The sequence below is a fragment of the Erinaceus europaeus genome, chromosome 11 (genome assembly GCF_950295315.1).
Source record: "Erinaceus europaeus chromosome 11, mEriEur2.1, whole genome shotgun sequence".
Classification (NCBI taxonomy): Eukaryota; Metazoa; Chordata; class Mammalia; order Eulipotyphla; family Erinaceidae; genus Erinaceus; species Erinaceus europaeus.
In genome coordinates, this window is record NC_080172.1 from 74,365,214 (window position 1) to 74,384,030 (window position 18,817).

The window sequence follows — 18,817 nt, forward strand, 5'->3', positions numbered from 1 at the left end:
ACTGCCTTGGTCTGTTCAGGCTGCTGTACCAAAAATACCATATACTGGAATCATTTAAGCAATCAACATTAATTTCCCACAGTTCTAGAGGCTGGAAAGTCCAAAATAAATGCACAGGCAGACTGCAGTTTGGTGAAAGTCATTTCCTGGAGCATAGACAACTATCATCTTTTAAAAAAAATTTATAAAATGGAAATATTGGCAAGACTATAATAGGATAAGAGGAGTACAATTCCACACAATTCCCACCATCAGTACTCCGTATCCTATCCCCTCCCTTGAAAGTTTTACTATTCTTCCGAGATCAGACGAGATTGGGCGTGTTCAGGGTGGTATGGCCATAGACAAGTTTCCTATTCTTTATCCCTCTGGGAGTATGGACCCGGGATCGCTATAGGGTGCAGAAGGTAGAAGGTCTGGCTTCTATAATTGCTTCTTCACTGAACATGGGCATTGGCAGGTTGATCCATACTCCCAGTCTGTCTCTCTCTTTCCCTAGTGGGGCAGGGATAAGGGGAGGTGAGGCTCCAGAACACATTGGTGGGGTTGTCTGCCCAGGGAAGTCTGGTTGGCATCAAGATAACATCTGGAGCCTGGTAATTAAAAAAGAGTTAAGATATAAAGCAGAGGGAGTAGCAGCAGCAGCAGTTTAAGTGCACATGGCGTAGAGTGCAAGGACTTGCATAAGGATCCCAGTTCCAGCCCCCAGCTCCCCACCTGCAGGGAAGCAGCTTCACAAGTGGTGAAGCAGGTTTCTCCCCCTCTCTGTCTTCCCCTCGTCTCTCCATTTCTCTCTGTCCTATCCAACAATGACGACGTCAATAACAGCAACAATAATAACTACAAAAACAAAACAACAAGGGCAACAAAGGGAATAAATAAATAAGAATTTGTTTTTTAAAAAAGATATAAAGCAGAACAAATTGTTGACTAATCATGAACCTAAAGGCAAGAGTATTGCAGATTAACATTTGGGGTCTCCTTTTTGGAAAAAGCTAGTAGGTCTATTTTAGGTCTATTCCAAGGGTCCTATGACTTCACTAGTTTTTGCCTAAGCCTGATATCTAATATCCAGATGGACCCAAGTTATTGTCTGGGGAGATGGTGTCATAGTTGGAAAAATGACTAGGAAGCTGGATCAGGAAAGAGAGTAGCTCCCAAATATGGGAAAAGCATATAAATACTGTTAACTGTAAATCCCATCTATTTGATCCAGAGCCCATCTTCCTGTGTCCTCACATGGGAGAAAGAAGGGCAAAGGAACACTCTGGAGACTCATTTATAAGGGAGTCACCTTCATACCTGATCAATTCCCAAAAGCCACACCTCCAAAGAACATTACATAAGAGGTTTTTTAAAATTAGTTTTCCACAAATGAAAAACTAGTTATCCATAAATAGTCACACTGTAGCACCCGCTCATCTTAAAATTCCCATGATAGTAAGGCATATAATACAGATAAAATACTATGCATACTTTCTGCATACTATGTTATTTAATAAGATTTTGATGTAAAGTAGTTACCAGAGTATCTTTTTATATATCTTTTTATTGATTGATTTGATTAGAGACAGAAAATCAAGAAGGAAGGGGAGAGAAGAAGAGAGACAAAATAGATACTGGCAGCATGGTTTCACTGCTCATGAAGCTTCTCCCTACAAGTGGGGACTGGGGACCTGCACCTGGGTCCTTGTACACTGTAATGTGTGTCCTCAACCAGGTGTGCCACCACCCATCCTCCCAAGGTATATATTTACTCAAGTAATGGTACTTTAACTCAAAATTTGCTGATCCTTGAAATAGTTTCTAATTCAATAGTAAGTTATATGAGAAATCAGGGCTATTATTATGCCCTGCCTTTCAACTCCACAATGCTTAACATAGTTTTATTTAAACCTTCTTGAATTAATAACAATTAATATATATATTATTATTGCTAAATGAAAATAGATAAAATCACTCTCAAGTAAATGGAGCATCTTCCGATGCACTACCTCCTTGGCCACAAATTTTGATCACTGGTTATTGTTTATTTTCTGGTGCTGGTGTCTCGCACATGTGTAATTTCACTGCTACTGGACCAACCTTTTAATTTTTAAAAAAATTTAAGTGTATATATAGAAAGAATGAGTAAGGGAGTCGGGCTGTACCGCTGTGAGTTAAGTGCACGTGGAGCAAAGTGCAAGTACTGGCAGAAGGATCCCGGTTCGAGCCCAAGGCTCACCACCTGCAGGGGAGTCGCTTCACAAGCAGTGAAGCAGGTGTCTATCTTTCTCTCCTCCTCTCTGTTTTCCCATCCTCTCTCCATTTCTCTCTGTCCTATCCAACAACAATGACATCAATAACTACAACAATTAAAACAAAACAAGGGCAACCAAAGGGAATAAATAAATTAATAAAAAAAGAATGAGTAAAGGCGAGGAATTTCAGCACTACACCCCAATCTACAATACATAAATCCAATTTATCAGCTTCAAGTCATCTCATCCCTAGAGCATCTGGGTCCTGCTTTCAGTAGAACTGTGTTAGATTGCAGAATATCCAGCTGGTGTCACAGAATTTACTAGTGTTGGTATAAAAAAAAAAAAAAGCACATCACTGAGGGACAAGCAGTGGTTTACCTGGTTAAGCATGAATGTTACAATGCTCAAGGATCTGGGTTCAAGCCCCTGGTTCCCACCTGGAGGGGGAAAGTACTACAGGTATCTCTCTCCTTTTTTTCTTTTTTTTTTTCCTCCAGGGTTATTGCTGGGCTTGGTGCCTGTACTATGAATCCACCGCTCCTGGAGGCCATTCCCCCCCACTTTGTTGCCCTTGTTGTTGTAGCCTCTTTGTGGTTATTATTATTACCATTGTTGATGTTGTTCGTCGTTGGATAGGACAGAGAGAAATGGAGAGAGGAGAAACGGGAAGACAGAGAAGGGGAGAGAAAGATAGATACCTGCAGACCTGCTTCACCACTTGTGAAGCGACTCCCCTGCAGGTGGGGAGCCCTGGGCTTGAACCGGGATCCTTACACCGGTCCTTGCGCTTTGCGCCACGTGCGCTTAACCCACTGCGCCACCGCCCGACCCCCTCTCTCTCTTTCTCTTTCTCTCTCCCTCTCTCCCCTCTTCTTCCTCTGTCACTATTCAATATATAAAAGAAACAAATATTTTTAAAAGCACATAACTGTCCAATCAATTACTCTAGATGTAAATGTATTCCTAGATTAGACAAGCATTTAAATAAGTAGACTCTGAGTAAAGCAGATTATCTTCTTTAATACAGTGGGAGGGGGAGTAGTCCAATCAGTTCTTTAATAGAAAAGTTGACCTTCTTCGAGTAAGAGGGTCTTTTCAGTTTGTTTTTACAAATTCTAATCATTTCATTAGAGCATTAGTAGTTTACAATTCAGTTGTTGGCACATGGGTACAATTTCTCATCTCCCTATAATAGGTGTTGCAAAAGGAACACTCAGAAAAGGAAATTCTTCCATCTATGGACTTGAATTTCAAGTTTCCCTAGGTCTCTCTTATCTATGCACACTTTCAAAATGTGACATCATCTTTAATTGTTTTAAATCTGCTAGTTTCCCCTTTCTCATTTTTTTTATAATTTAAAAACACAAACTTTGAGTTATAGAGTTTTCCATAATTTTCAGGTTGTTAACTATATAGTCTTGGTTTCAATAAACATAATCCTCCTATTGACTTTTCTGCAGATTGAAATCTAGGGACTTGATCAGATTTAGGCTATATACCTTTGGTAATACCATTCATGTAATGTGTTCTATCATCAGAAAAACATATATTGACTGGTTTCTTCCTTGTGTTATTATTTATTCTTCCTTGTGTTATTATTTACAGGTACTATGTGTGTGAGAAATGAATCAGGTTGTCTCCTTGACCTTAACACTTTGCAAGTTCAAATAGCTATAGTCTTTCCCTTTCCTTCAAGAGCTGGTGTGACATTTGGCTTTTTGTGGCACTTGGCAGTGAACCCATCTTTGATTTCATAATAATTTTCTAACTATTAATAGTTAATTATTATTGATGCTAAAATAGTAAAACTCCTTTTATAAATAATCAGTCAGGGTGGGGGAGATAGCATAATGGTTATGCAAACAGACTCTCATGCCTGAGGCTCCAAAGTCCCAGGTTCAATCCCCCACATCACCTTTAGCTGGAGCTGAGCAGTGCTCTGGTGTTTGTCTGTGTCTCTCTCTATCTGCATCTCTCTCAAAAATAAAATAAATAAAATATTAAAAAAATAATCATCTACTTTTCCTCCTCCTAATCAAGGAATCTGAATACTCGAGGAGACATTATTTGAAGAAATAATTATTTTTTTTAACTAATCTTATTATCTGTGCAGTTAATATTCATTACTTTGTGTAGAAGTTTTGGACAGAGCACAACTATTGACCTTTCATCCACTGGAGGAAATAATCTTTTTTTTTTTTAATCAGGAGGCCTGCTTACTATGCACTAAACCCAGGTTCCAGCTTTGTCTCTATCACACCATGCTGTGGTGTTTTTCCTCTCTTCCTTGGCCTCTTTCTGCATGAAAAAGTTGTTCCAATGTGGTGAAACTTCTATGAAGACCAAAAAAGAAGAGAAGTAAAGGAGAAAAATTTCACTTCTCCAATTTTTCTTCATCTCTTCCTCAATATAAACTTCATGACTCTATAAGCAAAGTGCTAGGGAATATCCCAATACTTCTGTGCTAATATCCAAGAAGAGTTATATGAGCTGCTCCATAGATTAGAAGGAAAGGCGGTCTTCTCGATGCCTTTATACAAAATTTGTAGAGAGCTCTGGAGTATTCTTACGCTTACTGATTTATCAAGTTCTTCCCCACTTCAGCTTCACCTCCTATCAATATATCCAATGTTTTCCTCCTAAAACATTTATCCAAAACATCTAAATGAAGGAATAGGGCTCTGCAGGAAAGATCTTGTGAACCCGATTCTTCTGGGAAAACAAAATACCTACCGACACTAGGGGGAAAAAAGTGTAGCAAGGATGCCCAAGCTGATTTCAACTTAAGAAAATGTCTATCTAAATGAATGGTTGGCACCAACTGGAGACCAGAAGAACAGGAGGTGAGATCTTAGTCCCCCTGGGACTGTTCGCTCCCTGGGCCATAGGGGGCGGGGTGCCCGGCGGAATGATGTAAACAGAACTACTACGCCTGCGCGCACTCTTCCCGGGTCACGTGTCAACACCGTCTCTAGTCTCTGAGGTTCCCGGGGCTGTTGTAAGGGACCATCTACCAATAGACCACAGGCGTCGACCTCTTTTTTTAGGGAGCGGACTCCGATTGGAGATGAGCGTTTGGGAGGGGGAGGGAACGCCCCTTTCCAGAGCCGCTGAGTGATTGAATACCCGGCCTGGGGCGCCGGCCCCACCTCTGTGGGGCATGGCGGGCTGTGGAGAAGGCGGTGCGGCCACCGTGGTACTTTTGGGGTCCTCTGGAAGTTGCAGTAGGGGGCTGCAGAGGAGGGGACTGTGTGAGCGGCGCCGGCTGAAGGCGACGGTGTCGGAGCAGCTCTGCCAGGACCTGCTCAGGTAGGAGGAGGCGGGGCAGCCGGCCGCGTCAGGTGACCGGGACTCAGGAGCGCGCTCCCCTCCCTCCGCGCCTCGCTGCTGGACGCCCGCCAGGCAAAGCCCAGCCCGAGCTCCCCTGAGACAGTCTCCAGCCGAGGGGGAAAAAAAAACAAAAACACAGTATCATGGTTACGTGCAATACCATTGTATGCCAGAATGCTCTGACGCGGGCTTGCTTACTTTATCAAAGACCTTACCACTTAGACCTTGGTTTCCTGGGTCCTGGAATGTGCACTCTGTTCTTGATAGGCTTTAATATTGTTTCACACTCTTTAAAAAAAAAAAAAAGGACAAAATTAGAAGGGTGACATTTATTAAGGTTGAGGAAACAGCAAAATACTGGTGCTCTGGAGGTCTCTTGAATTCGTTTAAAAATGTCCCAGTAATGCTTGCATAGAAATACTTCAAAAGGGAATAAAGAAATAAATTTAAAAAAAAAAACATGTAAGAAAGGAAGGAAGGAAGGAAGAAGAAAGAAAGAAAGAAAGAAAGAAAGAAAGAAAGAAAGAAAGAAAAAGAGACTTCCGATGGCTGCCTGGCTTCCCTTACAGGAGACCCCTTGCAAACCGAAGGTTGTCCTGGCACCTTTATGTGGGTTATGGTGAAACAGCTACATTTAGCCCAGTTTATACAGAATGTGAAGCTTACAAATACACGTTGATTTTCATTACCACAAAACATTGATTCTTGGACTTTAGTGTGCATCAGAATCACCCATAGGTCTTGCTAAAACAGTCATACTAAGTTCCAGAGCCTAGTTCTAGTTCTGTAAGTTTAGAATGGGCCGGAAGTTTTTTCATTTCCAGCCAGCTCCTAGGTGTTGCTGACTTTGTAAATTGGGGTTACTCTTTTAGAACCACTGAAAAACTTTACATAATTACTACTAATATTTGTGCAGCATTCTGCATTTATGTCCCCAGCAACTGTACTTTATTTCTTGTGAGAGAACAAGAGCATCATTCCTGCATATAAGGTGTCAGCACTTTACCTTCCTGAGCCATCTTTCAAGCTGCTCCAACACTCATAAACTGATTATATTTATTTAATATAGCTAAGGAACATCAATTTTCACCACTTCAGACTGATTTTTCATTTGGAAAGAGGGAGAGGGGGAGGGAAAGAGAGAGCTTGGTTCATTGCGTCTTAGTACCCGGTGTGAGAGCTTAACTTGGGCTGACTATACTAAGGCATGAACCCTACGCCTAAGGCCCTAAACTGACTCTTTATATAAAGAATTTTTGAAAATCCTGGGGGAGGGTGGTGGCACACTAGTTAACTGCACATTGTACTATGTGCAAAGAACCGCTAATGATCCAGGTTTGAGTCCCCACTTCCTACCTGCAGCGTGGTTGCTTCACAAGAAGTGAAGCAAGTCTACAGGTGTCTATTTTTCTACCTATCTCCCCACCCCCTCTCAATTTCCCTCTAAAAAAAAAGGGGGGGGTGGGGGCTAGCGCTATAGCGCTGGGTTAAGCGCACATGGTACTAAGAGCAAAGACTTGCTGAAGGATCCGAATTCCAGTCCAGGCTCCCCACCTGCAGCAGGGCTGCTTTGCAAGCAGTGAAGCAGGTCTGCAGGTGTCTTTCCCTCCCCATCTCTATCTTCCCCTCCTCTCTCAATTTCTCTTTGGCCTATCCAGCAATAACAATGGAAAAAAGATGGCCTCCAGGAGCACTGGTGTTGTTAAAATTCGGAGGCTCTTGCTGGCCGGACTAGCTTCACGGGCGGGTAACAGAGACGACCAGAGACATACGGCTGGGCAGGGAAGCTGTATTTCTTTATTCAGGAACAACGATTCATAAGCTAAACCAAAGTAATCACCAAACAGAACTCTGCTGCCTCTTTCCCTGCAGCAGCACCAAGCACTCTCTAACTCTGCAACTCTGCAACCCTGGAACTCTGGTGGGGTTCCTAGGGGCGGGGCCAAGCAGCCGGGAAACTAACTGGACTGATCCAATTTTCTTGGCGGGGGAGGGCTAGAATAAACCAATGTAAAGCATACAACACACTGGATTTGTAGTGCAGGCACAGATCCCCAGTGATAACCCTGGAGGCAAAAAAAAAAAAAAAAAAAAAAAGAAAGGGAGGAAGGAAGGAAATAAAACTAAAATCCTTTTAATTTGGCAGTACTGTTGTAAATGACGTCCAATTAAAATTACTTGTCAAGGAAAAAAATAAGCAGTTGAAGCAGGGCTTTTATTCTTTTGCAAAAGGGCGTGCTGCCAATAGTGGCCATAGGGCAGCAGCATGCTCCCCTCATCCTTCTCCCACCTTTTATACCTGTGACAGAACTGTCTCCTCCACCCCTGGGCTGGGTTTCTGAGCTCACAATCTCCCCTTTGTCTAAATAAGGAAAGGAGGAAGAGAGTCTGAGGGTCACTGCTGGAGGATTAGCAAACACTGCAAGGAACTATAATCTGACCTAAAGAATACAAAACTACTGGCCACAGGTAGTCATAGATAACAACTTATAAAAAGAATTTTTGTACTAAACAGTTGTTCTTTCGTCTTCCTTTGAAGAGAAGACCTAATCATCTCTCAAGAGTATCTGCTAGGATATTGCTTTAAAATAAGTTGTTCAGTTAGCAAGAGTCTTTTCTTGCTCTTTAGTGACTTCATTCTTCTGGCATATTGTGAGCCTTAAAGTGTCACAAATTTAAAGAAGATAATGCATTTTATCTTTATAGAGAAAATGAGGCTAAATCTACAGTAGATGAACCAATCTCATTCCAGAAGCAATTAAATAAAGAACACTGCACTCCTGGGTTCCCATTACAAAGCATAAGTGTAGCTTTTTTTTTTTTTAAGTATCACTACCAAAATATATGCTCACTTAACCACTTAAATGCTCTGCTAATAAATAATTTAAACTTTATTTCACTATTACTCTTTGTAACCCAGGCATTCCTACTGTACTATATAGACTCCTGAAAGGAAAATACTATGTTTTTAGTCTTTACATTCCCAGTGTTTAGTACATAGTAACTGTTTAATAAAATTTTAGTGACAATTGGAATATGCCACTAGTCTCAACTGTTTTAGATAAGTTAATACAATAGTTGACAGACAAATGAGATGGAAAGAACTTAACTAGGCCTTAACATCATTGAGCCTTTTTTCCAGTCTGCCTTACAGTTGGATGAGTCAACAACTCTCTTTAATGTTTGAACCATATATTCTGTTACTTCTAATAGATATAAGATATACTTGTAACTTTTACTAGTGGTTTTATAAAATAAAAAACGTATTTCCACATTAAAAATGTTTAACACAGTGACTTTTTTTTTTAAAGAATATCTGTTATGAACAAGGCAGATTCCTTAGTGATGTGACTTTGAAGCTGCTATGCTTCCTTATTCACTTGGGGAGGGGTGAGGAATGTGGATTAAAGGAAGCAACAAATTGTATATTTATTGGTTTGGGAAACAATTTTTTAAAAATCATTAATAAAAGTAAATGAAAATATTAACCACCTACTGGTAGTTATAAAAAATCTTTACCTACTGGTCCAAGGTTTTGAAGCTTTATTCCTTAGGATATTGTATTTTGTTTGGGGGAAAATATGACAAAATTCCACACACAGATATTGAAGTATTGTTATTACTGAGGACGTATAGTTTTTGCCATTGTCTAGTCTAGTAGGGAGAAAGATGCATATAAAATTAGTGCTGATGACAGAAGTGCTGCAATAGAGATATGTACTGAGTCTTAAAGAATCTGAGGAAAGAGTCATTAACTTGGTCTTGGGGGAATGTGTGAATGGCAACATTCCAAGCTTTCACAGTAATGGATATCTTTATCCGTTACTTGTACCTTCTACTCTATACCAGTGTGATTGCAATTTTATTCTGCAATCACAAGTCCTTTGAGAATATATATCTTGCTGATGATAATGTCACAATGATAAGAAGTAGTTTTTATGCAATAGTATTTAGAGAGTAAAAATGTACAAGAAACCGAAGAATCGAAATATTATATTATGGCAGTTTCTGGCATGCTGTTTTATATTCTTCCATCAGTGGGCTTTACCGTGACTATCTGTGCACATTAGTAAAGGGATTTGAATGGGTTATCCCCATGAGTCTATCATTTTAATAATAGATTAAAACATGCTTAGTTCTATTTATGGGGGAAATGGAAAAGGACTTAAATGTCACATTCTTGACAGCTGTGCCTACATTTTCAGACTTGGTATTTAACAATAGTCAGAACAAAATGTGCTATTTTCTAATCTCAGTTGTCTATTGTTATACCCAGTTTGATGGTGGTGTTGACTACTTAGGGGTTTTGCCTCAATTTTAATAAGGTTTCAAAAAATGATTCTTTTTAGTATTCAATCATGCTACTTAGTGTTATTTTAAAAAATAAATCTAAAGTACATGCATTTTAAAGACAAGTCAACTTAGTAGAAGATAGAATTTGTACTTATTACAGGAATTATAAAGGAAAGATGTAACTTTTTAAAAAGTAGTTTTACTCATTAAACAAAATTACCTTAGTTTTAACTATAACTTTTAGACTAGATTCTAACGCCAATATTAAACATTATTTGGAATTGAACTGAGTACAGACTCATTTTTACTTATGTATTTATGTGTGTGCATGAGACAGAGACACCAGAGCTCTTCTCAGCTCTGATATGTGCAGTGCTGGGGATCAAACATGTGGCATTTGGTCAGGGCACTAGCACACCCTGTTAGCACACATGGTACTATGTGCAAGGTCCTGGGTTCAGACGTCTGGTTCCCACCTATAGGGGAAACTTCTCATCATGAGCAGTGGAGCAGTGATGCAGGTGTCTTCACCCCCTCTTTCTCTTTGTCTCCCTGTTTCTCTCTGTATAAGAAAAAAGAAAAAATGACCACTAGAAACTGTACTAGCACTTGCACCCCAGCAATAATCTGGTGACAAAGTAAATAAAAATGCAACTTCAAGTGCTCAAGCCCTGTGTTCTATTACTGAACTATCTCCCAAGACTTACTTTATTTTTATTTTATGTTACCTCTATTTTTTATTTTGTTTTTTATTTTACCTTAAAGATATTTTATAATAATGGATATACTATATACTTATGAGCATCAATCATTAAATTATCCTTTTTTTTTTCTTTATAGGCTCCTAAGAGAAGAAATCCATACAGATATTACTTTCTCTATAGGTTATACTTTGTTCAAAGCACACAAAGCAATCCTTTTAGCAAGAGTTCCTGACTTCTATTTTCACACTGCTGGAGAGACACCAGATAATTTAGCAAAACATGAGACAGTTGCTGTGGAAAACTTCAAAGCTGAAGAATTGAGAACATTTTTACAGTAAGTGTTTTTTTTTTTTATCATATATCTAAGTCTAATGTGTAGTTGTTTATTCTTAAATATATACATTTGCATTTTTATTGAAAAAAGACTATTGCCTGAGGCTCTGACATTCCACAGCACCACTAAGTCAGAGCTGGACATTGTTCTAAAAAAAAAAAAAAAAAACTAAAATAAAATAAGCATAAAGATTTGTGTGTGTGTTTTAATTTAACTTATTTTTCACATCTATTTTATAACCTAGGAAAAATCAATTCATTTAAATTTCAAATTATGTTTCTAACTAGTATTAGTGGAAACTAGACGTTGGTATTAAGGTATTAATGTCTTACTATTGGGAAAGGATAAGAGGATAAGTACTAATTTGAGATTGATCCAGGAAGAAGAGAAATAAGTGGTATAGTCTTCAATAATTTGAATAAGTGACTGCACTGTGGTTTTTCAGTAGTGACACTATTGACAGTTGTGACAATCAAAAGTTAAGACATTGCCAGATGTCTGGGGTTGGGGGAGTAAATTGTTTCCTGTTGAAAGCCATTGATATATACTGAGTTATGCACTATTAGTCTGTAAAACGTATAAATGAATTATGTGTGCTTATAAGATATGAGGCCATAACTTTTTCATGACCTGTGTATGGTCAGAATATTAGGAAATAGAGCATCTGCTAATGTATTGTCTAAGTAAGGCACTTAAAGAGTTCACAGTTATGGAAATTAACAGTTGTTTCAATGTTGTCTCAATCCTTGAGGTGAAGTCTTTTGTTTGTTTGGTTTTGCTTTTTGTCTCCAGGCTTATTGCTGGGGCTCAGTGCCTACACCACGAATCCACTGCTCCTGGAGGCCATTTTCCCATTTTGTTGCCCTTGTTGTTATCGTTATTGTTGCCTTGATGTTGTTGTTGGATAGGACAGAGAGAAATTAAGAGAGATGGGGAAAGCAGAAAGGGGAGGTGGGGGGTTGGGGGGTGGGAGACAGACACCTGCAGACCTGCAGAAGACCTGCAGACCTGCTTCACTACCTGTGAAGCTACTCCCCAGCAAGTGGGTGGCTCCAACCAGGATCCTTATGCCAGTCCTTGCGCGCTTAACCCACTGCACTACCGCCAGCACCCCCCCTTTGTTCTTTGAATTCCCTGTAGGCTATGGGAGCTTGCGGGCATTTTAACTATAAGGTTTTTTAGCTTAATTAATCACTCGTAACCTAGAGATAACAGGGTGGGGGAGAGATATCACAGTGGTTCTGCAAAAAGACTCCCATGCCCCAAGGTCCAAAGCCCTAGACCCAGTTCAGCTTCTCTGACAGCAGCCAGAGCCAGCAGTCCTTGGCCCTGTGAGTTTCTAAACAAATCCTGTTTGTACTCCATGGGTTCTGAGGCAATTATTCAGTGAGTCTCCGAATTTATTAGGAGAACAATATGGAAAGGCTGCCACTATACAGCCCCACTTCCAGACCATAGGGAATGTATGTCTTATCTTGAGTTGCCTGATCAGGCAGTGTCAGCACAGGGCGTCTCCATTGCTGCTCCAGCCTCCAAGGGACAGTAGCAATGGAGACTCACTGTTGCATTTGGTCTTCCATCAGCAGTTTATTTGTTCATAAATCTCAGACCGGAGATGGTGCCTCAACTGACAAACTGCCAGACTGTTACTCACTTCTGAGTAAATACAGGCTTTCAGCCTTAGGAATCTCTCCTTAGACCCTCTCTGCCCATGAGCCACACGTACACATGTCTAGCATTCTCTCCCTGTCTCCCCCTCCTCTCTTGATTTCTCTCTGTCCTATCCAACAACAATGACAACAATAATAACAACAGTAACAAAGTAAAAAAAATGGCCTCCAGGAGCAGTGGATTCCTAGCACAGGCACCAAGCACCACAATAACCCTGGAGACAGAAAAAAAAAAAAGGTATACTTAACACCTATACACCTCCCTCCCCCAAAAAGGGGAGATATAATTGTGTTACTATTAATCAGACCAGGTTTAGCACTTCTAACTTTGTGATCTAACTTTGTATTAGTCTCTTCATCTTAAAACTATAAACATCTAGCTCATAGTGTTGTGAGGGTTCATTGAAATCCATAAGCAAATGAAGAGATGAGAGGCTGTGCCTATGTGATAAAGACTATACTGTAATCCTTTAACTCCTGAATAAAAATTTTTAAATGTTCCAAAAATCACCAAGATATAAGCCCCCAAATTAGAAATGATCAGAAAACCCCAAGCAAACAGATATATAAATAAAAAATTCACACAAAGAAACATCATAGACAAATCTCTAAGAGCTAAAGCTACATTTGAATTTTCAAAAAATATATAGGTTTAAAAAAAGCACTTAACATTATGACAGTGTATAGTGGGCATCAGATAAATGTTAATGTTATCCTTTACTTGTTGTCATTAAGTTATAGGAAAAAAAAAGATTGTGAAAATATATAGTTGAGTGGAGAAAGCACTAGAATCATCAAGAGATCTGTCTTTTGTTTATGTACTATCTTGTTCTTTTATTTCTTTCAACTTTAACTTTCCCATATTTAGAACAAGGGAGTGGAGTGGATGGTTTTATGCTTTATAGCACTTCACAGTCTTCTATTTTAAGCACTTAATCACATTCTATTTTGTATTAGGTTAGTCATGTATGCCAGTGTTATATAAGATCTTTGATATTAGATCATGTCATTGATGTGAATATCCCCAGTGGTGCCTAGCGAAGAGCCTTGGGATAGAAAGTGCTTTTGATAAACCTCTTCCCTGACCCTATTCATGAGGGCAAACTGCACTGACAATTGTCTATATTAATATTAACTATAAAGGAGATGATTATAATAACACTGTGATTGAAATTTTTAAATAAAAATTGTGATAAAACAATTTTGAGTGTCTACACTGAATTTCTGTTCTTCCATTTTTCTCTGTAAACTACCAGTAAAAATTTTGACATACTTTTTTATGTTGCTGTTTCTTACAGAGCCTTTGTATGTGTACTTGAGTTAGAGTAGGAAATACAGTCTTTGAAGAATTGTTTTCTTTACAGTGATTTCAGATGTGTTTCAAATCATTGTCAGTGGAAAGTGGCGCTTACTTTATGACCTCATGATTAAAATTCAGTTCAGGTTCATAAAAATCTTTGATTTCCCAAAAATCCCTGTTATAATTGTAGGAGACTGTATGTATGATTGTGAAGGAAACAAAAGAGTTATCTTTTATAGTAGGGATATGCTTGGGGAAAGTGTCAATTAGAAACAGAACAGCACAGAATAAAGGGCTCCATTTCTCTGCAGCATTCTCAAGTAGTAACTATTTCCCCTACTGTATCCCTTATACTGCCAATAGTAGGACTTTTAAGTGGGTAAGATGGGTGTCTTGTATTAACTATATTTGTAAGTGTTATTTGTATCTTTAAAATATTGTTAATTCTTTATGAGAAAGAACAACTTGAATGCTCAGCTCTGACATATGGATGTTCTGGGGATTGAAACTAGACAATCTGGGACCTCAGGTATTACATGCCCTAACACTTGGCTATCTTCCTAGCCTCATTAAATTTTCTTTTTTTTTCCATTTCTTTATTTTTTTATTTCTTTATTGAGAAATTAATGTTTTACATTCAACAGTAAATACAATAGTTTGTACATGCATAACATTCCCCAGTTTCTACATATAACAATACACCCCCCACTAGGTCCTCTATCATCCTTCATGGACCTGTATTCTCCCCAACCACCCACCCCAGAGTCTTTTACTTTGCTGTGATATGCCAATTCCATTTCAGGTTCTACTTGTGTTTTCGTTTCTGATCTTGTTTTTCAACTTCTGCCTGAGAGTGAGATCATCCCATATTCATCCTTCAGTTTCTGACTTATTTCACTCAACATGATTTTTTCAAGGTCCATCCAAGATTGGCTGAAAACGGTGAAGTCATTTTTTACAGCTGAGTAGTATTCCATTGTGTATATATACCACAACTTGCTCAGCCACTCACCTGTTGTTGGACACCTGGGTTGCTTCCAGGTTCTGGCTATTACAAATTGTGCTGCTGAGAACATATGTGTACACAGATCTTTTTGGATGGATGTGTTGGGTTCCTTAGGATATATCCCCAGGAGAGGAATTGTAGGGTCATAGGGTAGGTAAATTTGTAGCCTTCTGAGAGTTCTCCAGACTGTTCTCCACAGAGGTTGGACCAATTTACATTCCCACCAGCAGTGCAGGAGGGTTCCTTTGACCCCACACCCTCTGCAGCATTTGTTGCTGTTACCTTTTCTGATGTATGACATTCTCACAGGAGTGAAGTGGTATCTGATTGTTGTCTTTATTTGCGTTTCTCTGACAGTCAGAGACTTGGAGCATTTTTTCCAAATGTTTTCGGCCTTTTGGATCTCTTCTGTGGTGAATATTGTGTCCATGTCCTCCCCGCATTTTTGGATGGGGTTATTTGTTGTCTTGTTGTTGAGTCTGGCAAGCTCTTTATATATGTTGGTTATTAAGCTCTTATCTGATGTATGGTATGTAAAGATCTCCCATTCTGTGAGGGGTCTCTTGGTTTGGGTAGTGGTTTCTTTTGCTGTGCAGAAGCTTTTTAATTTGATGTAGTCCCATAGGTTTATACTTGCCTTAGTCTTCTTTGTAATTGGATTCATTTCATTGAAGATGTCTTTAAAATGTATGCGGAAAAGAGTTCTGCCAATATTTTCCTCTAAGTATCTGATCGCTTGTGGTCTAACATCCAAGTCCTTGATCTACTTGGAATTTACTTTTATATTTGGTGAAATACAGTGGTTCAGTTTCATTCTTCTGCATGTTTCAACCCATTGTTTCCAACACCATTTGTTGAAGAGACTCTGCTTTCCCCATTTAATAGTCTGGGCACCTTTGTCAAAGATTAGATGTCCATACGTGTGGGGCCTCATTTCTGGGCTCTCAGTTCTATTCCGCTGGTCAGTATGTCTATTCATGTTCCAGTACCAAGCAGTTTTGATGACAATGGCCCTATGACAGTTTGAAATCTGGGAGTGTGATACCTCCAGTTCTGTCCTTTCTTCTCAAGATTGTTTTGGCAATTCTAGGTATTTTCTGGTTCCAGATAAACATTTGTATCATTTTTTCTATTCTCCTAAAAAATGTGGTTGGGATCTTGATGGGGATAGCATTAAATTGGTAGATGGCTCTGGGTAGTCTATTCATTTTGATGATGTTAATTCTTCCAACCCATGAACATAGAATATCTTTCCACTTCTTTGTGTCTTTTTCAGTTTCTTTGAGTAGTGACTCATAATTTTCAGTATACAAGTCTTTCACTTATTTGGTTAGATTTACTCCTAGATATTTTATTGTTTTTGTTGCTATAGTGAAAGGAATTGATTTCTGGATTTCAATTTCTTCTAACTTAGTGTTTGCATAGAGAAATGCCACTGACTTTTGAATGTTAATTTTATAGCCTGACACCTTATTGTATTGCTTCATGATTTCCAAAAGCTTCTTGCTGGATTCCTTAGGTTTTTCCATGTATACTATCATGTCATCTGCAAATAAGGAGAGTTTGACTTCTCTTCCAATCTGTATCCCTTTAATTCCTTGCTCCTGCCTGATTGCTATGGCAAGAACTTCCAACACTATGTTGAATAGTAATGGTGATAGTGGGCAGCCCTGTCTAGTACCTGATCTGAGTGGAAATGCTTCCAGTTTTTCACCACTGAGTATGATGTTGGCTGTAGGTTTGCTACATATAGAGTCCACTATTTTCAGGAATTTTCCATCTATTCCCATTTTTTGTAGTGTTTTGATCATAAAGGGAAGTTGTATTTTGTCAAAGGCTTTCTCTGCACCTATTGATATGACCATGTGGTTTTTGGTCTTGTTTTTGTTGATGTGGAGGATCACATTGATTGATTTACGTATATTAAACCAACCTTGCATGCCTGGGATAAACCCCACTTGGTCATGATGAACAATCTTTTTTAATAGACTGCTGTATCTGGTTGGCTAGAAATTTGTTCAGTATTTTAGCATCTATGTTCATCAGAGATATTGGTCTGTAGTTTTCTTTTTTGGTTGTGTCCCTGTCTGCTTTTTGTATCAGAGTGATGTTGGCTTCATAGAAGCTGGCAGGGAGTATTCCAGTGTCTTCAATCTTCTGGAAGACTTTTAAAAGTAGAGGTATTAGTTCTTCTTTGAAGGTTTTGTAGAACTTATTTGTAAAACCATCTGGTGCAGGACTTTTATTTTTGGGGAGATTTCTGATAACTGTTTCAATTTCACTAGCTGTGATGGACCAGTTCATGATATCTACTTCCTCTTTACTGATTTTGGATGTTGGTATTTATCTAGGGAATTGTCCATTTCTTCTAGGTTCTCTAGCTTGGTGGCATATAGTTGTTCATAGAAGCCTCGCATGATATGTTGAATTTCTGCGGTGTCTGTTGTGATATCTCCTCTTTCATTTAGTGTCCAATTTATTCGGGTCTTCTCCCTTTTTTGTTTTGTGAGTCTGGCTAAAGGTTTGTCAATTTTGTTCACTTTTTGGAAGAACCAACATTTACTTTTGTTGATCTTTTGCATGGTTTTCTTATTCTCAGTGTTATTTATTTCTGCCCTAACTTTAGTGATTTCTGTCCTTCTGGTTGCTTTAGGGTTCCTTTGTTCTTCCTCCTCTAGGTCTTTCAGATGTGCAATCAGGCTGTTTATTTGTGCCTTTTCTTGTTTCCTAATGTGTGCTTGTATAGCTATGAACTTCCCTCTCAGTGCTGCCTTAGCTGTGTCCCAAATATTTTGATAGCTTGTGTCTTCATTTTCATTGAATTCTCGAAACATTTTAATTTCTTCCTTTATTTCCTCTTTGATCCAGAAGTTATTAAGAAGTGTACTGTTGAGCGTCCACATTTTGGGACTGTTACTAATCTTTTGTTGATTGTTAAGTGTTAGTTTAATTCCACTGTGGTCTGAGAAGATGCTTGGGATGATTTCAATGCTCTTGAATTGGCTGATGCTGTCTTTGTGGCCTAACATATGGCCTTGACAATGACCCATGTGGATTTGAGTAAAATGTGTATTCCAGTTTCTTGGGATGAATGACTCTGAAAATGTCCAATAGTTCTAGTTTATCTATCTCTTCATTTAGCTCCCTTATGTATTTATTGATTTTCTGCCTGGATAATCTGTCAAGTTGAGAGAGTGGGGTGTTGAAGTCCTCTACTATGATTGAGTTGCTGTTAATATATTGCTGTAGCTCTTTCAGTAAAAGTTTGATGTATTTAGATGGCTTCTCATTGGGTGCATAGATGTTAATAATTGTTAAGTCCTCTTGATTGACTGACCCTCTGAGCATTAAGTAGTGTCCATTCCTGTCTTTTTTAATCTTATCTATTTTAAATCCTATTGTGTCAGATATGAGAATAGCTGTTCCTGCCGTTTTTTTTTAATTTTTTTTATTTTAAAATTTTTTATTTAAGAAGGGATTAGTGAACAAAAGCATAAGGTAGGAGGGGTACAACTCCACACAATTCCCACCACCCAACCCCCATAACCCACCCCCTCCCATGATAGCCTCCCATTCTCTAGCCCTCTGGGAGCATGGACCCAGGGTCGTTGAGGGTTGCAGAAGGTAGAAGGTCTGGCTTCTGTAATTGCTTCCCCGCTGAACATGGGCGTTGACTGGTCAGTCCATACTCCCAGTCTGCCTCTCTCTTTCCCTAGTAAGGTGTGTCTCTGGGGAAGCTGAGCTCCAGGACACATTGGTGGGGTCTTCAATCCAGGGAAGCCTAGCCAGCATCCTGATGGCATCTGGAACCTGGTGATTGAAAAGAGAGTTAACATATGAAGCCAAACAATTTGTTGAGCAATCATGGATCCCAAGCTTGGAATAGTGGAGAGGAAGTGTTAGGGAGGTACTCACTGCAAACTCTAGTGTAATCCTG

General features: G+C 39.1%; 1 protein-coding gene across 1 annotated transcript in view; it reads left to right on the top strand.

The window, feature by feature from the left end:
* Positions 1-5,207: 5,207 nt before the first annotated feature.
* The window catches only part of BTBD8 (BTB domain containing 8), a 127,415-nt gene continuing 113,805 nt past the window's right edge, over positions 5,208-18,817 (top strand). Inside the window, exons 1-2 of the mRNA XM_060202068.1 lie at positions 5,208-5,552; positions 10,707-10,904. Coding sequence (XP_060058051.1) covers positions 5,404-5,552; positions 10,707-10,904 — 347 coding nt within the window. The 5' untranslated portion in view covers positions 5,208-5,403. The remainder of the gene's footprint in view (positions 5,553-10,706; positions 10,905-18,817) is intronic.